The sequence below is a fragment of the Caloenas nicobarica genome, chromosome 4, assembly GCF_036013445.1.
Source record: "Caloenas nicobarica isolate bCalNic1 chromosome 4, bCalNic1.hap1, whole genome shotgun sequence".
Classification (NCBI taxonomy): Eukaryota; Metazoa; Chordata; class Aves; order Columbiformes; family Columbidae; genus Caloenas; species Caloenas nicobarica.
In genome coordinates, this window is record NC_088248.1 from 39,043,055 (window position 1) to 39,069,567 (window position 26,513).

Genomic DNA, 26,513 nt, shown 5'->3' on the forward strand with positions numbered 1-26,513 from the left:
CTCTTAAGAGGACTGGAAAGTTTGTTATTAAACAATTTATTAAACTGTTGTTAAGTATCTAGAGCAAAGTATATTCCTGATATGAAGAATGAAATGTAATAATCTATATTTTAGGCACTTTGTGCTATTATGTTCTTTTTATGTATATTGTTTATTCTGAGATACTTTCAATCACATCTTGTTCTTTGCTTAGTACTCTCATAATCCTTTCTTCTCAATTATTTCCTTTTTTCCATAAATTGATGCATAGGACTTGACATAAGATTTTCGTCCAAATCTCCTTCAGGTGTGAGTATTACATGGTGAATGTTTTTTATACAGATACTTTTTAAGTGGGAAATCAAGTTCCTGGATTTTCAAATTTAGAAAACAGATCAAAAGCCACAGCATTGAAAAACACTGGGTTTGTTTGCTTCTGGCTGGAAGATGAAGTAAATATGAACAACAGTTTATGTGATAGTTCTGTATACACAGTAATTTATCTAGAAATTATATGTAAGTATTATTCTATAACAGCAAGTCCAATAAACAGCAATTAAAAGCTTTTTGCTGTCTTTAAGTATTGGGGTAGTAAAGTTAGCTGGCTGAAACAGAAAAAAACAAGTCAGGTATATCAGTCACATACCTGTGTACATCCTTTTGAACTAGTTTCTTGCTTAACAGTACTTTTCTATCTAATTTCCAGGACAGATGTGAACTTTGTTCTTAACTTTAAAAAAATAAAGGATAAAAGCTTAAAACAACAACAACAAAAACTTTAACCAGGCTTCATGAATCACTGTTAGTTAATTTCTGCCTGATATAAACTACAATGCAAATGTTTAGAACTTATTTGCAGTTTTTTGTAACTTTGAAGTGCACAATGCAGATGGGAAAGCTATTAATATTTCTGAGAATTAATCAGAGGTCCAAATGTATACTGCAGCACCTTGACATTCCTGCCTCTGAGATGTTAATGTGTTGTGGCAATGTTCAGTTTTACTGTATTAATGCATCCGAAATATGTAGAACCAACTTGAATTGGTTTTATACGAGGCAACCCTAGTTGTAGTGTGGATAAAACAGTACAGTTTTTCTACTAAAACACCCCAAGGCATGGCCTTTATAGTACCCAGTCTTAAAAGGTACATCTTGTGCTTGAGTCCCTCAGTGCTTTACAGATCGTGTGAAGCAGAGGTGGTAAAATTCTGCTGCACACTATAGGTGGGAGTATCCCGCTGTTTTCATAAAAAGAGCAGAACGTTTTGGTTTTTGAGACATCTCTGGGACAGCATTCATAGTGCTGCTGATGGTATGCAGTTATTAATCTGCAAGTAGGTTGACATTTGCCATTCTTCCCAAACTTACTGGCTACTTACATGTTTTTCCTGACTGTAATGCTGGTGCAATCTGTGGTGCAGTGCTCATTTGTAAAATAGATCCCCTCTCTTCAGTCAGTTTTTCAAACAGTGGAGAGAGGCATGTTGGAAAAGGGTTGGAAATAAGGATCATGGAATGCCAGGATTTACGTGGGCCAGAGCAAGCATATATAAATTCTAGTCATGGCATAAAGGAGTAATTGCTTAAAGCAGTCTTGAGCATTGATCCTCAACCTGTTGGATTCCTATGGAATTTTTGATTTTCCAGTAAAACCCGCTTTTGGTACTGTTTCATATTTTAGTTTTCACGATAGTTGTGAAAAATACACAGGGGATGTTTTGAGGCAAGCGGGAAGAGTCTTGGAAGTGATGAATGTTCGGAGCAAGCAGGCACTGGCCAGTGCTACACAGATAGTGTCCAAAGCACATAGCAGGAGTACGTGCAAGCTTTGGGATCATACCGCATTGATGGCTGGCAACCATGGATATAAGCTTGTCTGACAGGGCTGAAACCGAAGTCTCAAGTGAGATCCAGGCTTTGTCTTGCAGCTAGTGAGGGTGTGTAAAGGTGCTGTAACTGATAGATAAACAGATACTATTAGTTAATTGCTATTAATTAGGCAGAGGTCCTCAAGTCTGGCATAGGTGGTGAATGTAGTCCTCCTCTAAAGAGAGTCCTTGTGGGTTTTGAAATGCACAGTAATGTAGCAGTTAACCCTAATGACAGGTATCTATTTGCATAAACCTAGTAAGTCAGCCAGATTTTGCCTGTGCTTTGTAATTTCTGTAAAAGGATGCTGTGTATAAGAATGCTGAGGAAATGGTGGCATAAGTTTTGCTGCCTTGAGAGACCTGAGGCTCCAAAGACAGACAACTTTCCTTTCCCACCCTTTCCTTCCTCTTATCTGCTGCTTCAACTAGACCCTTTCAAATAGCACACTCTAAGTCTGTCCTAGGACACCACAGATATTATCTGGGAGTCCAAAGTCTTGAATCTTATTTTCGTTCTTCTAATGAGTAGCTTTTTGTTATGTCTGTTGTTGTACTTACCTTTGAGGTAGGACATAATGAAATAGCATGCCAAAGAAAAGTACGGTTACTTGTAAAGATGACAGCTCTTACATAGTGATCAAGCCTTTTTTTTTTTTTTTCCCCACCAGCAACCATGAAACACATCTGTGATAATGTTACATTATGAATCAGAACAGGTATAGTCAGTATTGCTGATGTATTGTTTTACTAGTTAATGTTGGAAATTAATTCAGAAGCTTCCAGTTTCGGTCCAGACCGGTAGGCTTAGAAGCTATTTAACATGTTACAAATGCAGGTTTGTAAAGTGTCTGAAGCTCTCTGGCTCTGCTGGATATCAAACTACTAGTGAAAGAACATTAATTTTTAGATTATTTGCTGTATTTCAATGATTATACAGCTGACTCCAGATCTAGCTTTAATAATTTCCTTTTCTGAATTTCTCTTTATGTAGTTTTCTTGAAAGTTTCCAATTGTCCTTACATAAAGTAGTCAATATCGCTGAGTCTGAACTACAAATTAAAGAATGCATGCAAGATAGCAAGAATTAGCTGTATGGACGAAGGAGACTTCAGCATATTTGGTGAAGACTGCGTCTATGAATTAAGAACAAAATTCGACAAGTTTGACCATTTAGAAATAGTGTAAATTAGGTGCATTATTGCTGGGCCTTGATTATTAACTCCCATTGGATTCTGGGAAATTTTTTCTGAGATTTTTGTTTGTATACATTGTTGGGTACCTCACACAAACACAAACCCCACATTTTCCTGATAGTCCTGAGGGCATTTACGTGAGGACTTTGCTTCAAGCTTAACAGCTTGAACTAAGCTTAACAAGCTTAACTAACAAAAAATATTACAGAGCGCTTTAAGCACTGCACTGCCAACTTCAGCCAAGCCACCTGTTTAACTGATAGGATTGCTGCTTTTATTATTTCTAAATACATGAAACAGACTTAACTGTTGTGACTGACTGCGAATACAGGTCATCCTAATCCTGAATAGTTCAGTGATGGGAGTTTCCTCCATTGGCATCTCAGCCATTCAAGACCTGATGCTACTATTGAAACTCAGTGGAGCACTGAGATGCTTGTTCTGTACAACCTGTGACACTCTTAGATGCCAATCTCTGCAGGCTGAACCTCACAAAGTAAATTTGACTGCTTTCATATGTAGTGCAAGGCACTGACAAAACTGCTGAAAACTTTCTTCCTTTGCTCTCAGCTACTAAGTTGCTGACTTGACCTGTATGAATCGAGTATTTTATCTCTGGTCAACAAAGTTATATTTACTGACTCTGGCTTGGAAGCAACTGGGAAGTAAGAAAAAGGGAGATGATAGTAAGAACAGTATCCATGTAAGAATGAAACAGTTTTATACTGGGTATGTAGGGTCTCATTTTGTATTTAATCTAGTGTAGTCTAGCTAATGTTGCAGCTACAAATAAAACAGTTTATCTATTCAGCTACAATAATGTAGATAACTGTCTTCTGTAGGCATCATTTAATTGTGCCTATAAAAAGCGTGGTGATTGCAATATATATGATAGTTGATTTAATAACTTTCTACCTTTCATAATTCCAGCAAGATGTCTGACAGTTCTGAGGGTAAACCTGCAAGTTCCACAGTTGCCACTTCCATGTTTTCAGTATGAACCCTACACACCCTGCATGGAGGTTTCTTTTTACTTATTGTTGATACCTTATTATTATTAATTACTTATTGGTGATTTGTAAGTTATTAAGGTTTCATGATTGAATGTTGTTTGTATTTTTCTGTGAACTAGTGATTGGGCTAAAATACTTCTCAGCTTTTTCTCCTTCTTAAATATTATGGTTTTGAGAAGAAGTATTACTGCTTCATCTGAAATGTTTGTTGCTAGCCACAAACTTGCCACTAGCTCACCAAAATCATACAATATGCAGTCTACCTTAATGTGTAAAATTTGAACTGCATAAATGCAATTTTATCCTTATCACTTTCCACCTTTTTCTTTACTCCGAACTCTTTACTGTCCTTCCCTCAAATTTCAAAATGTTATTCCACTGGACTATTTTGCCTGGCAGTTCTGCAATAGGTTCCCCTCCCCATGTAGGCAAAACATCATCAGCATGCTAGTTCAAGATGCGTTTCTGGTGAAAGGAGTGTGTGTAATGGACAGCTGAGAACGGCACCTCTGTTGTAGGCAATATGCATTCCATTTCAGCTAGACAAGCCATTATGTTAATCCTGCAAGCCTCAACAGTTCTTTGGGTCTGAAAAATGTTCAGCATTTTACACGTGATTATTAAATACTTAATTTTTTAACCTGTTGTAACTGTCTTCACTGCTTTTAATTTTCTTTCTTTTCTTTCCGTCTGTGATCACGTTAATTTCCTATCAAGAACCAGCAGTGGTAACTTGATGTAAGCCTAGTTCTGCATAAGCCAAGAGATGGTATCTGCAATTTAAGGGAACGTAGTTAGAGTCATTTAGTGCACACATTGGATACTTCAGTGCATAACTGCCCTCAGAGTCAATAGAAGGTGGCCACATAAAATCCTTCTGTAACAGGCGAACAGATCCCTAAGAGTGAGACTTCAGTACTTCACTGCCATGCAGTGCTGTATAATATCTTCCATTAGTCTCCTTATTCCGATCTGCTAGGTTTTTAAAAGATTGAATAATAGTTTTAAGGCTAACAGTACATCTGATAACGCAAAGTCAGAATCTGCTCTTATGCTAGAGACCTGGGCGGTGCATGGAAGGTGGTCTTAGAGGTGAGGCAGTGGAAGCCGAGTTCTGACCCAACTCTTAACTTTCTTGGGTGACAATGGACAAAGTGCTTAAGAGCTGTTCCTCAGTAATAAAACATATCTCATTATCTTATGTTCAGTTACTGTTTCAGTGCTCAAAGTCCTATTTGCTGAGCCTGTCTTTCAAGACACTTTAAGTCAGCTACCTCAGGCGCAACATTGATGGTGCAATTGCCGAGGTGCAGAGTAGATGGGAGGAAACTGTTGTTGGGAACCATTAGATCCTGTCTAGACTGTTGTTATCAGGCGGTCCAATGTTTATATTCGGTGAGATGGGTGCTGCATGCTAGAGACTCTGGGAAACTATGGTGAGTGTTCTTACCAAATATACACCTGAGGGTATGCCTAACATAACAGAGTGGGAAAAATGGATGAGGGGAGGGAATGGTGGAATAAAATTAAGGAGGCATAGGATGCTGCTGTACTTGGCTCTTCCAGCACACTCTTGAGGCTGAGAACAAACTGTATGAAAGCGGGAATATTACCTCTAATACCATATGTGTGTTTCTTCTGAAGCACTAAGCTGTGACTCTGTTCTCTCATGCTTCCCCTACTACTGACTCTCAGTACAGGGCTGGTTGCATTTCAAGACTGCTTCTAGAATGTATGGAGTGTCTTTCTCTAACTTCCTTTAAACAAATATTTGAGGATGCTTAATAGAAAATAAAACAGGCAGAGCTTCCTGGATTATCTTTGGAATATATTTTGGAGAGAAAATTTTCATGTATATATTTCCATGTGTGGCAAAGGGTTCCTTTAGCCGCAGAGTGAAAAATACAGAGTGGCACCTCTAGTTTGGAAATCTAATATTCTGATTTTTTTAAAAGATATTATAATATTTTCATGAAATAAAACAGCAAATTAATCAATTTCTGCTGGCACAACTACAGACACAAGCAGAAGGGGTCTGCTTGACTTACTGACAAACGAATTAGTGGAACAATCTGAAATGCAGATAATGTCTACCACACTTTGACTTCAGGGTAAGATGTTCCAGGCCCAAGAAGGAAGCTGTACAAAACCAGTGAATTTAATTACCTGTCAGAAAGAAAGACATTATTGCTCACTGTCTGGCATTTCATGCCCTAAAACAATCCTATGTAGTAATTAGTCAAATGCAAAAAGTGCATGTTTCAGGTGCTGAATTTTGTGTAGTATGTTTCACAGTTCCACAATAATCCTCTGAGAGTATAAAACTCTAAAATTTTGGAAAATGAAGGGTTGTATCTGGTAATCATTTAAACCTGAATTACATTTAAAAAAATAATGAAGCATCTACAATAATATTAGGGACAAAACTGCAGAGTAAGCTACTGTCAAGATTTTTATGACTGCAGTTCCTCATTCTTCACATTTATAAACTGTTCTGTCTTTGTGCTTTGATACTTGGAAGCAGCTTCAGTTTTTCTTTGCATTGGGGGCAAGCTATTGCCTATATTGCAGTGGAGATTGAAATGTATAAGATATTTCCAAAGAAAAAGAAAAAAAAGCTTCCACTGAAATATGAAACCTAAGAAGACAAAACAAGAAAATTGCATGGAATGGTAAGGAATGAAATGAATGTACGTTAGCTGTATGTACTCTGCCCATTTTAATTTGAACTTGTACTTTGCTTCATTCTTCATCTCACTTACTGGTCACTTATTGAATTTAGCACAAAGTCTTCTAAAATACGGGTAAATGTACCACAAACCTACTGTACGAACATTCTTTTTCAGTATGTACTGTCCTACTTCTTGGCTTTTGTTTTGTTTTTACCAACTCTTTATGGAGAATTGCATTTGTAGATATACCAGAAAGCCAAATAATTTTCCTTTTTAATGGATTTTAAATAATTTTGCAAATTGCAGACCAGATTCCGATCCATTAGAATTCACAGGTTTTGGGTTGTGGGGTTTTTTTCCCCTTCCTTTTTCTTTTTTTTTGTTTAAACTCTGAAACCCAGAGAGGTTATGGGTGATTTTACTACTGTATTTATGAAACAAGTAAGCATTTTTCCACACCTAAGTAGTGTAATTTTGGGGCTAAGAGCAAGTGGGAATTATTTTCCTGTGTCTCATATTTCATGATATTGAGAAAACATGTATGTATATTATGTATATTAAAAATATAAAAATAGTTGTTGGGTTATTGCAGCTTGCTGCTATTTCCAATCCAATCTTTCTTTTTTCCTCTGATATTTGCAGGCTTTTATAATTAAATTTTGGGGTCTTATACTTGAGGAAAACAATTTTACGTGAAGGGAAGAGATTTTTCAGTCTTGACTTTTAACAGCTTAGCCTCCTGAAGTTGAAGATACTTTGTTGTGAGGCAGTATTGGCTTTGTTCTGATGGAAATTTATTTCCGTTTCAACACGTATCGAGAGCTTGAAAAAATGGCATATTGTCAAGCACAGCCATCCAAGCTGTTGAGCAATTGCTTTCATTACTGAAATACACAACTGTAGTTGTAGAGGAGCAAAGCGTTCTTTTGACTCTTCAGTTGTGCCAGGAAGTGCCTACTCTGACTTTTGAGGAGAGTAGTTGTTTCCCCTTTGATTATTCTAATTTATCCTTTCTCAGTCTGGCTAACCTGTGAGGCAGCAGGGTTGTTTCTTAGGCACCTGCAAAGAAGCTCTAGCTGTCTTTGCACCGACAGCACTCCATCTCAAAAGCCATTTTAGGAGCTATATCTCGGATATATGGCTGAGTTGTAAGCGGTGGTAGTACCCATATACATGCCAGGAACTCAAGCTTAGTCAAATAGAACATTGTATAAAATATCCTCCTATAGACTTGCAAATATTTTCTACAGAAAAGGACTGCTATAAAGAATCTCATTAAATTAACCTGCAGTACAGCACCGCTTATCTAATGAGTCCAACAGCCCTCAAAAATGTCTTACAGATAAAAGTATGGAAACCTTAGTACCTTAAATTGCATATAAATTATTCTTGGGGCTTTTATTTGCATATGTGACTGTGGACACATAATTTGTAAATTTATATATGCCCGACTCCACTAGTTATAAAACTTACTGAATGAAATGAGAAGGCATTGTTATTTTATATAACTAGCTGTGCATGTGGCAAATAATCAACACGCTTCTTGTAAAAGGTGGTTTGCAGTTTGCACTACGTAATTGGTCCTTAAATTGCACAGTATTTTCTCTCTTTCTTGGTCTGATGATTACACAAATCTCAAATGAACTGAATTATCTATCCACATCTGTTTGTCGGTTAAATTGCTGCTTCTGAAAGTGACACATTTATAGCTCAGGCTTGTGCCCAAATACAGAGAAGAAAGTCTCTGTAAGGTTTCTGAAACCGGTTGTGAAATCTGTGGGTTACACCTACACCGGGTCAATGTTTTTGTCTTCAGAAACAGGCAATTAAGATCAAGCTTAATAAGGTACTTCATGTTTTGGTGATGGAAAAAGATAAGGAAAAAAGATAAATCTTTTGGGGCAAAGATAAATCAAAATAAGAGATGAGAAGCTTTGGACTTCAGAAGTAGAAAACAAGTTGTCCAGCATTCTTTTATTTCATACACAAAGGTTGACTGTAACATAAGCAATGGTTTGGTTTTGGGTTTTTTTTAATAAATTGCTTTACAGGTAAAAGATATTTATTCATTCTGGTTAGAGAAGAAAACCTACAGATCTTTTCCTTTTATATTGACTGCAATTTTGGCCAGTTAAAGAAATATTTAATATCTCCTTGTCATTCTTACTGAATAAATACAGCTGCACAGATGTCTTTGTTCTGCATGATGAAACAGGATTACCTGAAATGTGGTATCTCATTTGGATACTATTGGATGTGTTTGTGAAATATCACGTGCCCCAGCATGACAGAACTGCTGTCAACAAGAGTCACTTCCCTGGTTTCTTTGCTGTATGTCATATATACACCAATAAGGCTTTGAAGTTAGTTCAACGAGAAAGTTGCTAGATGCTTGTCATTGTTCTTCTATTCAATACTTAAACTTTATTCTTATAATCACAGAGTTCTAAAAAAATTAGTGCACATATCCATTTTTTTTAAAAGTTACTCCTTCAAGAAGTGAGTAGCCAGTAACGAACAGTACCCTAAACTCCTGCTCAGCTTGTCATGACAAAGATGTTTAGTGATGACAAATAAATAGCTTTGGATTACATAGCCAAATAAATCATACAGCAGGCACCTCTTTTCTGTATTATATATTATCCCTGATTTCTATGAAGAAAAAAATAGCATTAAACTTCTTCATTGTAGGCATGGAATGAAATTTGTTTTTTTTCTTTCAGCCTCACAATTTTTTCCTTTACATCCAGATCATCACATCATTCCTATCTTCTAGGCTTTTATAATAATGCAGAATCAACACAGAGATGTGGAATTTACAACAATGAAATTTACTAAATTAGAATGGTTCTCCTCCTCATTCTTCTCTATAAATTTCCACAGTACATAGTCGAATGATGATAAATTTAAAAAAAAAAATATTTCAGGACAAATTTATCCTGAATCTTTAATTCAGTGGAGAATTACCAAGAAATGTATTCACTATTGCAGACATCTTTACTCATACAGCTCATAATATGCACACTTGTTTTGTAACAAAAAGCTGAGGTAAAGCAGAAGTGCCTTAGGAAATAGGAAGTAGTTGCCACAGGAGTAAATTTGTAGTAGGAGTAAATTTCAGTAAGTTCAGTAACTTCAGAAAAATACATTTCATGGCAAAAATTCTTATTATGCCAAAGAATAATTTAGCAATAACAGAGTTGAAATCAGTAGCATGCATTATACCACTGGCAGAGAAATGCAAAATAAGCAAAGGTAGCTGTCAAGCAAGTGATTTTAAATTCTCTTAATCGAAAAGATGTTTTCTAAAAGATTTGACATACGGCAAGTTAGACTGTTACAAAGCTTTACTTAGTGTTATGTTCAATTTTCATACTTTCTAGCATCAATTTTGTATTTTCTTGCATGAATATCTCTATTGTTCAGGTAATTAAAAGCCTCAGTCATAAATACATTTTTTAAAAGCTTCTATACTTAAAAGCTATGAAGTGAGAGCAAAAATTGCAAAGACAGAGACAAGATAGAATCTTAAAAAAAAAAAAAAAAGAAGAACTTTTAAGCTAATCCTGTGATTTTAAGAAAGAACAATTAGTTTTAATCAAGTCCGGCAATACTGTTTTTCTTTTGTAATGAACTGTACACTGCTATGTGAGGCTGGGGAGTGCTGCAGCACTCAGGGAGAATGCTGTGAGCAACAGGCAGGATCTCTGCTGTACCTCCGAATGTCTTGTCTGGAGCTGTCAAAAGCTCAAGCTTTCAGTTCATTTCCCCAGCCAACATGCTGAAGCAGAGCAGAATCCTTGTCCCACAGGTAAAGTGAACAGAAAGAGACTTGGAAAACCGACCCAAGAATGTAAGGAAGGAATTTTCCAAATGACAAGAATAAACTAAAAAATGATCTTTGGAGTCTCTGCAGCCTGTGAACAGTGACAGAGGCCATTGCTCATTGCTCTTGGATGCTTTGTAGCCCATGGCTCAGCTGGTCGCATCTGTTACCTTCCGTACTCCCTCCTCTTTGCATCCTTGCACAGAGCATAAAGCAAAGCTGGACTTCAGAGGCCACAGAATTAACTTGTAGGAAATGGCGAGCTGAAATGTTGACGTGGGTCCTGAAAATAGAACCATTTTGGTATTCTTTTGCCTTTGTTGTACACTTCGAGAAGGCAGATTTGGTCCCCAGATACCTAACTGTGCAATTTACTCAGCTGGATGTGAAGTCCTCATTGAAATTTGTGACAGACTGGAGAACACTGTGTGACACCTGAAGAATCATCTAAATTCTGGATAAGTATATAATGTGTACTGTTCATAATGTAACACTTCTTATTATAAAATTAGCTTTTGTGGTTTCATCTTTTAGAGCTGTTTTTTAATTGCTTAACTGGGGGCTCAGGCAAAACACCAGCATCTATGTTCAGATCTTCATTTTCTTTTAAGATTACAAAATATGAATATTTAAAGTGTGTATGTTATTGATAACTCTTTCATGAATGCCTATACAAATGACAAAATTGTACATAAGGCATAAAAATGTTGTATTGCAAGTTCAGCGTGCAAAGAACTTAAGCATCTGAATAATCTGATTATTGCACTGTATTCTAAATTTTATATGGCCAAGTTGATTTCTTTTAAAAATCAAGTTAAATTCTTTAAGTAGCAATGCTTTACCATCTGGAAGTGTTGGATTGCATAACTTGAATGGAGAAAAAAAAAAAAATGGAAGTTAAATACAGTATTGTGATGGAAATGTTGACTCTGCCAGTGCAGGAACGTCAGAGTATTTCATTTTAACTTTTCTTGCTGGACATACTTAACACCACTAAGGATAGAATTACTTTTTAATTTACAACTTATCTCTCTGCACTTTTTGTAGTGGTCAGAGTTCCCCATTATAATTCTTCCCTAAGGCTATATCTTAATGTTTCGCTTCAGCTGCCGTTTTAAATTAACTTTTAAGAGTGTGCAGAAAGGAAAACCTCTCTGTTCCTCAGTGACTCTCAAAAAACACAAGTTCCATCAGGATTATGCATTAGAGAGAACCTTGAACTGTTTTTCTTAAGGCCCTGGTGCTTACTCAGTCAGTGTACTGTTCAACTCTGTTTATATTTTGTTCACAGTCATTAAAATCCCAGGCACACGTGCTTGTATGTATTTCCATGCTTGGAGGGTTGTGAGGGCATGAAGAAAAGAAGAGTGAAAAAAAAAAAAGACATATTTTGTGAATTGCTACTTGATATCAGTGTGCATGAACTGCTGCTCACCTGGCATCTGACTGTTCTTTTTTGTTTGCTGTTCTAGTTTTGCAGTCTTACAACAATGTAGCCAGTGAAAAAGCAAAGTAGGCTTTGAAGCGTGAAAAGCAAGTATCTCAACCATTGTTCTCCTGCTACCAAAACACCACTGGTTTGCTTCCTTGGAGCATTGACTTTCCAGTCTAGTGACTGTGTTTCAGTGTCTCCATTAAATACTTTATTGCTATTGTTTTAACGTACAGTAGATACAATGTAGGTGAAATCTATGCACAGTTGGAGAAAAGGCAAGGCAAAGAGTAGTACAGTGGAAATGCAGACAGGAAGAGAAATGGAGGAAAGAGAATGAAGAAGAAAGTAGGAAAGAACAGAGAAATTCAGTGTAATTTGAAATTTGGCAAGTACTTATTGACTAATAATTCCAGTTACATAAAATGTATATTCCTTTGGTTTGACTTTTTTTTTTTTTTTTGCCAGCCTTTATATGACATCATTACAGCAGTTTCCGTTCTCTTTTAAGGGGACAGTTGTCTACAAATTTGCAGGAACACTTGCATGGCCTGCAGGAATGCACCTAGGATGCAAGCTTGAGTTCATATTCTGCAGACTGATAAATACACACTTATGCAAAATCTTTTGTTGGTCTCTCTGCTTACAACAAAGGGATAGGGAAATGCATAGATCGTTTTTGTACTTTTAGCATCCAGAGCCTGTGAAATAAGTGTATTTTTCAATGAAAGTTCTCTACAGAGGGAATTATCTTTTTTTGCAAATCATCTGCAGTGCATTTGTTCCTCTGTGTTACTGTCAGTGTCCTTTGGGTTGGGTTTGGTTTGAGGTTTTTTGGCTTTCCAGAAGCATTATTGCCTTCTCACAGCTAGATAGTAATCCTCTTATCCCCAAGAAGATCAGTAGACTGGAACAGGCTGGATGTGAGTTAATGCTGCCCTAGTTAGCATAAAGCTGGAATTTTCTTGTAAGACTTGCTTTGTGGCTGTTTTTCTGTACCTAGCCATGAGTCCTGGTTTCTTTGGCTCGATCTCCCTTTCCTAGTGATTTGTTGCTTGCTTTGGTGATCCCTCTGCAGAAAGAGAGAATGCTTCAAAGATTTGTCTTTGAAGCTTTTTCAGTCCTTAGGAGCAGAAAATCCTCTTACTGTGATTATTCCAAGCGTAATGGCAGTAATGTTGATGGGGCCAGTAGACAGCAGCTTTGTGCTCTATAACAGTCCATCTTGTATAAATGATGGAAAACTAGAATTCAGCCTGTTTGGGAAAAAATACTTAATTTAGTTTTATTAGCTGACCTTTTTTTTTTTTTTTTTTTTTTGCATCATAAACTCTCTTGAACTGAACTGGTGACTACCAAGTTATTGCAGGATAAGTATTTCAGTTGAGTATTTTCTCGATCACTTAATTTTTATGTGATCTCCAAAAAAACCTCACATTAACTAATCGTCTCCTATCAACATGTAGATAGACAAGAAAAAAAATACAATTAAAAAAGGAAAGAGAATATAGCTAAGTCTATTGTAGTACTCTTCATCTCAAATAACTCTGCTCTTGCCCATTGTGAAGGTGAATTCTTCTTTTCACAATAAAGAGTGCAGGTCAACATCAGGCCCATTTCCCATTCATCAAACATCACCTTAATGATGGCTGAGGTAATTTTGTATTGAACTGCTTACTTACGTGTTTTTGTCTGTGGCAGATGGTTTCTGTGGCAGGTCAGGACTGGTTTCCAGTGGTGTGTCACCAATGTGGTGCAATGAGTCTCAGTCCCAGTCGGTGTTGAGGAATAGCTCCCACTGCTTGGGGCTGACCGTATCTACACATGAATCAAGGGACGGTGACAACTTGTCTTCCTAAGAAAACAGTTTGTTTCTTAAATGTCATCTGACAAAAAAAAATACATAGGTTTATATGTTTATCACAGTTCTTAAACATTTTGTGAGCATGGAGTTTAGGAGACCGTAGAAAGCCATACAACTTCCATGAATGTAAAATGGGATCTAGCTAAGAAAATAATTAGGCTTAGAGGAGAGGTTTTCCTTTGCACAATGTTTCTGGAAAGGAAAGAAAAATAGAAGTATATGGTTAAGTACAGCCTCATGTTATAGACTCTTGTCTGTGACTGTCTATAAATTGAATTAACCTCTCTCTTGTGCATATTGTTTAAAGTGTAACTTAGGAAAGGCTGCACAAAGGTTAGGACTCTGAAGACCTAATAAGTAGGAGTAGCAGTGGAGGTCCTCACACGGGGAGAAGGGAGGATGTGTGACAAGAGGGGAAGAGGGGGAAAGAAATGTTAATTTTGGCAGTCGAGCTGGCAGAATAGATTTGTCTCCAAGCCTAATAGTTGTAAAAGTAGGCCAAAAGGGTCTACAGAGTAAACAAATGGAAGTTTGTTAGTTCATTCCAAAAATGATACTTTCTGTGTGTACTGTCTGGCACAACGGAAGACAGAAAATGAACTTGTTAGTCTTTTAATTACAGAAGACAATTACATATGCTTTTAATACCACTATCAACATTTTTTTGCCTTCAGGAATAAAAGGTCTATTGTTCACAAACTCAGAGGGCTTGTGCGTGGTTCTGGGTGTTATTAAAGGGAATTGTCTTGTGTAAATCTCTTAGGTTTCTTAACTCTGCATTCTGAAACAAGCATGAAATCTCAAATTCTACAATTTTACAAGAAAGTTTTGTAACATATTTATTATTTCTGTTAATTACATGTAGTTTACTAATAAGGAAAAAAAGCATAAAAGTGAGGCAGTCCATTTCTAAAGAATCCTCACCGATTGTTATTGTGTGGTATCTGCCATCCTGTCATGTTGCATGTTTTTCCTAAATAGGTACAAGGGATTCTGTAACTCTTGGGGTTACTTTGGTTTTGAGGGGCAAGGGAAAGTCATCTGATGGAGGAGGCGGGAGAGGGAGAAGGGGAAGCTTAGTTCTAAGTATTACTGTAATGTAACTGCAAAAATTCTCTCGTGAACATGTGCAAACTAAAGAAAGAATATCAAATTTTTTAAGGACAGATTTTAAGTATTTTTAAATTATTTTTGAAAATATTGTTATCTTTTAACTTGATTTTCTGTGTTTATGCTTATTTATTTGAAAAAAATGATCCTTTACTAGAGTAGGAAACTAAAACTGTATAGGAAGAAGGATGAAAGGTCACTTTTGAAGCTTGCTGTCAGGAATTACTCATTTTGTCTTTATCCTCACCACAGCAAGATTTTAATTTTGGAGTAGCAGAAGAAGAAAAGGGAAAGCAGGACCGGGAGAGAACATGGGAAAGCACAGATTAGGATTATTTGTGGGATGTTTATTATATAAACTTCCTGGGCTAGAAAACCAGGTTTTGTTTCTGATCTGAGGCAGCAATTTAACCTATTTAAAGTTCAGCAATATGGAATCTATACCATGGGATTATATGAGATTGACTGGGCATGACAGACAAAAATCAAACATCCCATCCCATTCAGTGACTGTTAGGAAGAAGGGAGTAGCAAGTTAAACTGAAATAGGTCAGACTGTGATCAAAGCAAGCCAGTACCTAAGATATGCAGAAAGCATTAATTCTACCAAAACAGGATAGGAAATAGCTTTAAATTGTAGGTGTGCACAATTTTTTTAGCATTCAGAAATCTCTTACTGCCTTTTAAACAAAGTTTATTCCAGCAAGTTATTTCTTTGCAAATGCCGTTAAACACTTCAAAGTACCACGTACTGATTTCGGTAGCAATTTAGATTTTTGCAGTGGAGTGTAATGTCTTCCTGTGTGTGATGAGCCTGAACCAGTCTTTTATGTTCTTTTTTTCTTTGTGTTTCTAAATGTGTGTGGGCTGCAGATGGTTCTGTGAAGGAAAAGAACTCCAGAATACCCCTGACATTCAGATCCGTTCTGGAAGTGGAGGACTTCATTCACTAATTATAGCAGAAGCCTTTGAAGACGATACTGGACGCTATACTTGTTTGGCTTCAAATTCCATTGGTTCAGATAGTACCTCAGCTGAAATATTCATTGAAGGTAAGAGGTGAAATTGTAAGATACGTGACAGGTACAGGAAAAGATAGCAAAGCCGAAGTTTGCTTTTGCTTCTGTATGTTAAAATTACATTTGCTTTGGTGGTATTTTTATGGTGTTCTGCTTCTCTTCAATACAACATGTTTTGAACATCACATCTTATTAATTCAGGTATTTCAAGGAATGGCCAAAGAATCATGGGGTAGACTGCTATTTATGTAGGGTATAAGTAAGATAAAGAATGGAAAAAGAGGAACAAGCAAAACTTTTGGTGTATGGTTAGCTTTTAAATAGTACCCTCTGTAAATCAGAGATTTGACTGGTGATATCAACAGCAATTTTCACAATAGCAGTAATCCCCATCTCAGTTCTGAACTTCCTCCTAGTGTAATTAATTGTGGCTGCTCTAAATGAGTCTTCTTCAATCTTAGATAAATGTATTCTAGTTCTTCATATTTAGTACACTGAATTTATGTCAGGGTAAAAGTCAGTCATATTGGTTTTATCCAGAATTAACTGCTAGTAATTGTCAAAATATTTCTTCACTTCGGAGTTAGTCATAATTCCAGTATTATTTTCTCTGAGGAAGGTTAATTACTTGACCATGAGTAAAATTATTAAATTATTTTTTTAGTGGAGGACTGTATTTTAAGCATGGTTATATTAATTGAATACTGAATTTATTTTTTTTTTTTTTTTTAATTTCATGCATCTTCCAAACATTTTGGTAGTATGTATCCTTTTACCAGTTTTGTAATTCATTAAAATGAATTTTAATGCTTAATTGAAAGCATGAAACAAATTAGTATAAGAAATACTCATAATAAATCTGAATAATACCATAGCAAAATCATTAAATAGCTTTTGATTAGCAAAGCAATAACGTTTTTCACTATAATTAGCAAAATCATGACAGATGTGCATTTATAGGGTTTCTTTCATTATGTTTTTTATTCTTGGAAGCTTGTTATTCCACATTGGGATATAATAGCAAAATCCCCAAGACTTTTCTGAATCTTACAGAATCTAGTAAGACTCTTATTTACAGAGGTAAGCATGATTTCAGAAAAACTCGGGTATAGTACAAATATATAACACTATGTGAAGTTATAGTAATAGAAGTAACACTAAAAAAGCTAGGTGGAGAAATACAGTAAATAGAACGATTCCTTTTTTGAGATCTGTCAAATCTTACTATGTAGAAGTGCTATCTTGAAGTTTACAACATGTAAGTTTGAAAGAGAGAGAATGGATCAAGTCATTAGGCACCTCCCTGATGATCTTTAAGGGAAACCAGGTTGTCACACAAGTGCCGCTTTGTAGATTAAGAACCTTGATGACACTGATGCCTCATCCTTTCTTCCATGCAGCAGGCCCAGCCACACAAGACCAGGAGAAATACTTTCATCTGGACCCACTCTACTTGCTTGACATTGCTTGTCTGTTTTTACCACTTCTGTGATACTTGTTGCTTTGATTTTTGTAGTCTAAACTTTGTAAATAAATAGGGCACTCGGGTGCCTTGGTCCGAGCTTTGTTTCATTTGAATCAGTCTACACTATACTATGCGTATTGATTATGAATTGCTTATGTTTTGTATTACAAATACAGCTATGCATATGTATTCACAAATCCTCTGAGGAACCGTAAGTACTGCATAAATGTCTAAAATGAATGTTCTATGTAGTACCAGCTGAGGGGAATAAATTCTTCCATATTTTTTTCTTTAAGTGAATTCAGAGTATTGCCAAACACACACATTATATCAAGAATTCCACTGGCAAGAAATACCAGTACATAAATGTTATGTATAGGCTAATATAAATAGTCTGAACTGTGGAGATCATGGGTAGCAAGTTTAGTCTGAAAATGTCGTCTTCTACTGAGTTGCTCTTACTTAAGGTTGGAGATTTGTTATCTCTGTATAAGCCATGTGTTTGCCTAAGCTTTCAGTTTTAACATTGCAGTAAATAAAATTGTACTTTTCCAGTAGAGTAGTAGTAGTCAGCATTTTTTTTTTTTTATTTTTTGGCCATATTTGCTTCTATATGAAGGAAGACAGCTAAGAGCCTAGGGAAAACAGTTTGCAATTAATTTGACAAGGTTATGATTTCTGTAACTGTCTAAAGTACAGAGTTACAGTCTTTTATCAGATAAGAAAAACTGCAGTAGTTTATTCCAGAGAGTTCTCAACCCTTGAAGTGAAATGCAAAAGTAGCAGAGTTTTTTCTTCGAAATGTAAACACTAAAAAATCAGTAGAAGGATATGAGATTATTGAAAATACTTTCTTTTCCAGGTGCCAGTTCCACGGATTCAGAGAGTGAAAGTTTAATTTTCAAATCAAAATCTGGAGCTATGCCACAGTAAGTGTGCCAAATAGAACCAATGCTGTGCAAATTTTCTTAATAGGGGGCACTGGAAAATCTTTGGTAGTTTCAGATCTGAATAAGCATCTGGGGTATATTTGTGTATGTCTTGTCTTTTCTCCTCTTGCATTATGTAAATGCATAGTGTTATGACTGTAGATTGTATTAACGTGCTTTTTGTGTCAGAAGTCTGGCCCTACCCTGGCAACTCTTTTGTTGATATCGACTTTTCATATTCAGAAGTAACTTCAAGTTAACCAAGTCTTCATCACCCAGCCCTGTGCCTCCAAAAACACATGCAGAGGCCTGCAATTAAAGAAACAAAATACATTTTAGTTTGTATCTTATATCAGTGCTTTTTATTGGGTGTGAAAGTGTAAATTAGCCAAAGATTGTATTCTGCTCAAGCTTCCTCCAATATTGATCTTTTCAGCTGATAATGACATATATAAAGATGTATAAAATCCAAGGTGGCTTACTGGTTACAAACTGACGTATTCTGATTTCCGATCTTATAAAGTGCTTGCTGTTTTCTTTTCAGAGCACAGAAGAAAACCACCTCTGTTTCCTTGACAATAGGATCTTCTACACCAAAGTCTGGAGTCACCACAGCTGTAATTCAACCTATCTCTGTGCCCAGTCAGCAGGTATTTTTAAGCACCGTTTTAAAATTTTATTTCCAAATTTGTAAGTCCTGAAAACCTGTCATTTTGAGGAATTATATTATTGAACTATAAACTTAGGTTATTATATTAAGAATGACAGCTTTAAAAAATTAAGTATATATCTAGTGAATGGGGCATAAAAGTAAACACACATATGGATTCTTACACAGTGTATATCAACGCAGCATGTGAACAGCTGATAGATCTGTTGATGATGAAAATTAAAGAGTATATCGCTTAATAGTGACTTGGTCCAACTCCAGAAGAATGTAATGCAAATGAATGCCTACAATGTATTTTTTTTAAGTTTTAAATTTTGTTATTAAATTAGACATTGCTGTAATTTCTCTGGGCCTTTTAGAGAAAATTAATTTTTACTGTCTAGAAATAAAAAGTAAAAAATCAATGTTTATCAGTTTATACTAAGTTTTAATGCCACTGCGGATGACTCAGAGTTTGCATGTAAATCATAAAATACAAATAAAATCTTTCTTAGACTGTACCTGGTAAATACTTTTCCCTTCCTTTGGCTGGCCTTGACAAGCTGTTAGGTACCTGGATTTATTTATTACTATATCAATCAGGGATGTAATAACAAAACGCTTCAGAGCAAAGGCCTTACTTGAACAATATTAACAGGAGGCAAACTCTCAAAATACTTAAAGGCAGAGACAATTGGGTACGAAATTCTCCTGGGAAGCACAGAAGCTTTAGAGCTTGCATTTTCATTTCAGAAAGAGAACAGATGTGAAGTAGTGATGTCACTCAAGCGTGCTGGAACAAGAGCACCATAATAAGACTCTGCATTTGAAATTTTGCAATATCGCGTAGATAAATGCCGGCCATGTTATCGAAACCAACATTCTTTCCATTTTGTAACATTGTTGCACTGCTTTGCAGGCTCAAAGCCCTACTTCATGCCTGCACCGTGTAGATGGACCTAAACCTATCTATTCTGCACCCATTTTTACAAAGGTATGTTTTATCTATCATTATTTTTATGTCATAGTCCTATAGCCCAGAAGAAAATATCTAAATGATATATCCTAATACAGGAATGCTTGATCATGTTAAAGCTTTTAGAGTTTTCATTATCCTTTTCAGTATTAATGACTACCTAAGAAAATACTTCTCCACTGCAACATTTATGTTCTTATCCCTTCTACCCTATTAAAATCACTGATGGAATTACATTAATATTCTGTAGGTGTTAGTCTTATGCCCATGACTGTCCTCCATTGAGAATTCTTTGTAAAATAAAACTAGTTAGGCACCAATTACACATCATAGTCACGATAAATCCTCACAATAATTCATCTACTGGCAAGAATAAATAACACAGAGTTTTTTACTTTGTTTTAGAAAAAAAATCCATGCATGTATGTTAGTTAAAAAAGCAGTTCGATATTCTTCATTGGGATGTCTTGTAAAAAGTAAGGCATGGAGTTGCTAGAAGGGAAACTTCTATTCAGTGATTCTTAAGAAATTATTTAAGTCAATATTTATTTTCATATTCATTCCAAATGAAACTTTAGAACTAGGAATTAGGTAACAGCAGCAAGAAGGACAGCATATTTCCCTAGTCTCCAAAATGCAACTCTAATTGAAAATGTTATTTTCATTTTGCCTTCAAACCATCATTTCCATAGCAGTAACTATTATTTAATGACCATATGTTGAAGTCAAAAGGAAGAAAATAAGGTATTTCTGGCTGTTACTTCAAAAAAAAGTTGACTAAAAGCTAGTATGACATAGGAAGTAGTTTTGCCTTGAGATAAGTAAGAGCAAGCCCTGTTCTCCACAATTATCTAGCCTGGCTCCATCATATCCCTTTCTCATGTCAGGAAAGGTCTGATTCTGTCTCTCACAATTCTGTACTGATACTGCAGGTATCACAGGAGAATGAGCAGTGGATGTACAAGAGATTAATGTCATCACAGCAAGGTAGGGAGGCAGGCAACTTCCTAGCACGAGTGGGAAATATTATAGGAGAAATCCAGCCCTTGTTCAGAAACTACCAAAGCAATCAAGACTCCACTGCTCCTTCCCGATCCTCCTATCTCTTGTCCCTGAAATCCAATATTAACTGGCTTAAGCCAGTTGGAACATACCAAGCAACTTTATTTGCAGAAGAAATGAACCAGATATGAACAACAAAAAATATACTTATCCAGCTTCCCGATGCAAATTTCTTTCTATACAAACTTCAGGAAACAACCCAAAGCTTTTTAGGTTTCCATGTAACAGAATTCATATGTATTTGATTAACTAGAGATCTATGAATAGTAACTGGGGCTAACTCTGATCTTAGACCTAACTTCAAGTGCTTTGCTGCAACAAGCCCTAAAACTTTCTTAATAAACTGAGAAAGGAATGAGACAGCCAGTACGGTAAAAAAGAATCTTTGATTCATAATCTTAAGATGGATAACAATGGCAAAAATAGTGGCTGTCTCCTGCTGATTCTGTTACTTAAAGTTCTATACTTCTCCTGTCTCATTGTAGTTCTTCATCAAAGGTTTAGACTCTTTCTGAATTTTTTCAGATGTATATATAATTTATTACAGCCATAATACTGTCTCAGAAGCTATCCATACACAAGCTAATGTATTGTAATCATGTTTCTGTCATCTAATTTTGCCTGGTTGGTTATAAACTGCTCAGAGGAAAAGCAACTCCACGTTCTAGATGTTGACCTGAAGGCGGCCCAGCTACTCTCTCAGGACCAAGTCAACCAATGTGTAGCTAGTTGCAGAATTTTCATTTCACTTTGTGGAAGAAGGATGGAAAATGACATGTCAGACTGCAACTGTCAGATTGTGTCGGTTGGAGGAATTAAACACTTCTACACCTTTTCCATCTTTGGTCATATTAAGAATGTATTTGAAAATAACCTATTTAGTAATTTTTAACTACATACTGATATGTTGGATTTAATCAGAGTGAAAATACAGCTCACGGAAAATTTCTGTTGCAAAAATGTAATGACATAATAAAATAAAGCTGAAATACAAAGGGAAGAAAAGGCTATTTTTAAGAATGTAAAATGCTCCTGGTTCATTTGAATCATGATTGTTACATTTCAGGAGCTACAAAACTCCACAGCATCTGAGGGACAAGTTGTGGTATTGGAATGCAGGGTCAGAGGACGCCCTCCCATTCATGTTAAGTGGTTTCGACAGGGCGTTGAAATTCAAGATTCTCCAGACTTCAGAATTCTCCAAAAAAGTAAGGCAATAATCTGAAGTGGCTACTTTTGATACAGGATGGGGAAAGATCACTAAATTAGTCTGTCAGGATTGAGTTTTGGATAGATTCCTCTCTTCCTCACATTTCAGCAGTTATAAAGGCTAGAAGTAATAATTGAACTACTGCTACCAACAGACAGTTTAAATCTACCTTCTTCTGTAATGTGTTTGCACAGATTCTGTAGTTGTCTACAGTGTTTCAGTATAATATGTTCATTCAGTGTACTGTTGTTGATTAATATAATCTCTAATACTCTTTTTCTTGTTTGTTTCCCCTTCTTATGATGTGATATGCAGAGCCACGATCTGCGACTGAACCTGGTAAGAGTCATATGAAAAAATAATTTCTTGATTCACTAGCTCTTTGAATTTGTACAGAAGCCATAAATAGAAACGTCTTTCTGCTGAGCATTGGTAATATGAAACTCCCTTAAAGACAATGTTTCTTTATCACACCTTCCATACTCTACACTGTCCTTTACATCAATTCCTTTATTAGTTAAACAGTAAATTCCATTTAGACTAGCAAGGGGAGTCTCACAGCTTAAACTTGGAAGCAAACTTCATTCTCAGAAAATGAGCAATTTGCATGCTACTGAGGACAAAGAACAAATCCCACAAAATTCCGTTACCCAAATTGTACTCACAAGAGTTTCATAACACCCAACCACTAAACGTTAGTTTTGCCAGTCTAGCTTGGCAGATGTGAAGTGTTTTAAACACAGGAAAAGCTGATCCTCAAAAACAAGGGCACATTGAATTTTTCTAGCCTATTCGCAAGATAAAAGTCCAAGACTTCAGCAAGAAAAAAGTGTTCTTCCAAATGCAGTTTTTCTCTGGCTGTTTCATTTTCCCATTATACATCATTATATGCTGTGGCAGTTTCTTGAATAGTAAGAGGATGCTAAAGGACTGAGAATGTTTGTTCTTTTCTTTAATGTTTCTGAGTCAAACATGTAGAAGAGAAGACAGTGATATGGTCTGAGCCTTGCTTTTAGAAGGTGATTGGTTGTGCTTGAATATGCTTGAAATTAGAGAGAGTGTTAATTATGGACTAGAAAGATAAAATAGAAATATTTTCTGCCTAAGACTTGGGTATTCCCAAAGAGTGTCTGCCTTATTAATGGAGGGATATTTTAAACTTTTGAGGGTTGCACTGACCATCTTTGACCGCAGGGAGAACAGACTTAGCAGCTGAGGGATGTTGGTAAAGTAGCAGTGTATCTATAAGGATATGGACTAGGAAAAAGCAGTGAAGGGTTAATCCTAGGAGAAATGGAGCTTTCTCTTAGCTTTCATGGAGAAGAGAGGAGGTGAAGAAGGGAAAAGTTTCTGCTTTTCTTTGTCAGTTATTCACTGATTTTTCTTACTGCTTCACAAAATTGTTATACACCTATTTTACTTTATGACCATCATAGATATACATACACGTGTAAACACACGTGCGCATGCATACACATGCTTTGTCCTGACAGTTAACATCATTAATTGTGGTGTGCAGCATCATCACCTCCAGTAACAGCCGATGCCCAGAACATATGCGACTGAATGACTTGATTTATGGGGACTTGAAATATGAGCCATGTGAAGGAAAGAAGAGCACTGGAAAAACAAATCAATCTCTCATGAGGAATTAAAACGTGTCTAAGTGCTAACAAATGGGCTATTGATAGTTTGTAATCATAATCCAAACTTTAAGGTTTAAAAATAGTGAGTTACAGTACAAAACAGTTTGAGGCGAGTTTCAGTATTGTGTCAAGCCTTTGGATATTAAAAGAAATAAAGGAGAACAGATTTGTGTAATATATAACACAAAATAAATCTACCAACTTAGCTGTTTTCTTGGTATCTTTAAAAAACAAACAAAAACAGATCAATGGATTTACTTTTTTCCGCCTTCCTGGAGAAACTTATTTCCTGTCCAGGTAGTAAGATGTTTTCTAGATTTAATCTACAAACTCTGTGAGAATAGTACCTAGTATATCTGTCTTACTGTTACTAGGAGCTTGAACTGCATTCACACTCTCCTTTAACACAACAGAAAGGATTTGAAAGGACTGAAACTTTATGCAAAAGTTTCTATGAAGTCTAAATTTACTAGCATATCTTAGGGTTTTTCTTTTTAATATCTAATTTGGAACTGTTCTGTCAAAACTAACAATCATGAATAATGTTTGCTTATTTTTTGTTAACCTGTTTCTAACCCCTTCTCCCTCTTTAGGCAATAAAATGTGTATAATACTAGATGAACAAAATAGTTCAGAGTAGGAATGCAGTGTTATCTGGTAGAAAGGAGAAGGACTTTTTTGCTTGCGACAAAAGGTTCGAGTTCCACTGTATGAATAGTAGAGTACAAAGGAAATCTCTTGCTGGAAATTTTATTTTCTTGTCCAAGTCAGTAACTTTCCCTACTGCAAGGTTCATAGCCTATTTGACTGATACTACTGTGGAATAAGTAAGAATATTCATAGTTCACAAAGTCAACAGTTTACTTTCATAATTACTGCCTGAAATGGGAAATAGAAGGTGGGACTCTGAGTCCGAAAAGATCTTTACTTTGCCAGCCCTCTCACATGTCTGCACCATCATGCTGATGGTGCTGAATGCTCTCCTTCCCATGTCTGGTTAGCTTGCAGACCCTGGGAGAAGATACCTGAAGCCTTTTAAAAGGTGCTAGGGAATGGATCGTTACACGAAAGGTGCATTTCTTGAATTTTCACAGGTACAGAAAAGCTATTTAATATCAAGTTATCTCATAGCACTCTCAAGGTAGATGGCAAAGCAAGTGTAGGAAGGCATCTCAAGATACTATTTTGGTATCTGTATTGTTGTGGTTTAACAGACATAACCGTAGCAAATGCCTGACAGCAGTCTGTCCTTTTTTGTTTCTCATGTTTGTCATTCTGTTGTAATATTTATTTATACACACCTTCCTGCTACCCAAAACCTATGAAAGAGTTTGTTTGCTATTTTGTTCTCCCTGGATTCACTGAGTTAAGTACTATCCCTGTAAGATTTGTGCATGTATCAGTCCCTGCTAAGTCTTATTAAATAATGTGCAGTGTCTTACACTCCACTACAATCAATGACAGTACTCTAATTTGTGTAGGAATTGACTCTGTGCATGCAAAGGAAATGGAAAAGAAGTTTGGGCTAAATGCAAATATTTCCTTTTGGCATAAATGACAAGCAGTGTTTTGTGTATTAGTAGTAATATTGGTAATAAGTAAAACTATTTTTCAGAATGTAATGAAGGAACTTAAAATTTCTACAATAGAAAGCTGGGTTGGTAGCAGAGACATAATAGGTACAGCACTAGTTTTTGATGCAATTCATACTCTAAGAAGCCAGACAAAACTATACCTGCAGAGGAAATTGTTCATAAGCAGACAGATGCTGTTTAGTGCAGATGGTGAATATGTGTGCAAGATTGATAGGGAAACCAACATGCCTATGCTAGATAAGCATTCAGAATTGTGAAAGATGGAAAAATTTTTGAAGTCATGTCTGATTCTACAACTTCCATGGAATTTTACATAAATCATAACAAGCTGGTTGGCAGGCGAAGTCCCATTGTCAATAAACACTTCATAGTGCTCAAAAACAATGGTTATCCTCTTCTAGGTCTGTACTAATGATTTAAAAGAAAAATGCTCCATGAACTCACACAGGTAAGAAATTAAGAAGCAAGAGGAAGGTTTTGGTTACTTTTGTGGGGGACATTGTATCTACCCTAATGTGTTTTGCACTCCTTTTTCTGTCTAGACAGAAATCGGTTTGCATCACAAATCTCTCCAGACTGCTTTGTGAATTAATAGCTAGTCAGATTACTTAAAGCCAACATCACAGTTTGTCAAATTACCTGCTCTGTACTTCTTTCTTGGATGTTTTGACTTTATACTGATTGAATCCTTCAAAGAACAGGCTGCCTGAGAATGAAAAATCCTGTGGAGTCATTTGCCAGCTGTTGATATTTTGACCATTACTCAACTGTCTGGAGGCAGCCACAAGCTGTATTGAATTACGTTAAAACAATTGTCTAATGGCATGTAAGAAGAAAACTATATGAAGTAATTTTTCTTAAATTGCCAGGGAATTGCCACATATACATGCTTTTTTTTTCTTTTTTCCTAAGCACAGTACTGCGTATGTTCACCAAAAATATCTCAAAAGATAGTCATCACTTCTCTTGGAGTGTGCTTTCTCGTTCCCTCTTTGGCTGCTG

General features: G+C 36.1%; 1 protein-coding gene across 3 annotated transcripts in view; it reads left to right on the forward strand.

The window, feature by feature from the left end:
- PALLD (palladin, cytoskeletal associated protein) overlaps positions 1–26,513 on the forward strand; it is a 195,647-nt gene that overhangs the window by 52,318 nt on the left and 116,816 nt on the right. For all 3 annotated transcript variants that reach the window (XM_065633184.1, XM_065633185.1, XM_065633187.1), the window contains exons 3-8: positions 15,834–16,012; positions 18,307–18,373; positions 18,918–19,023; positions 19,942–20,016; positions 22,127–22,268; positions 22,586–22,609. In XM_065633184.1, coding sequence (XP_065489256.1) covers positions 15,834–16,012; positions 18,307–18,373; positions 18,918–19,023; positions 19,942–20,016; positions 22,127–22,268; positions 22,586–22,609 — 593 coding nt within the window. The remainder of the gene's footprint in view (positions 1–15,833; positions 16,013–18,306; positions 18,374–18,917; positions 19,024–19,941; positions 20,017–22,126; positions 22,269–22,585; positions 22,610–26,513) is intronic.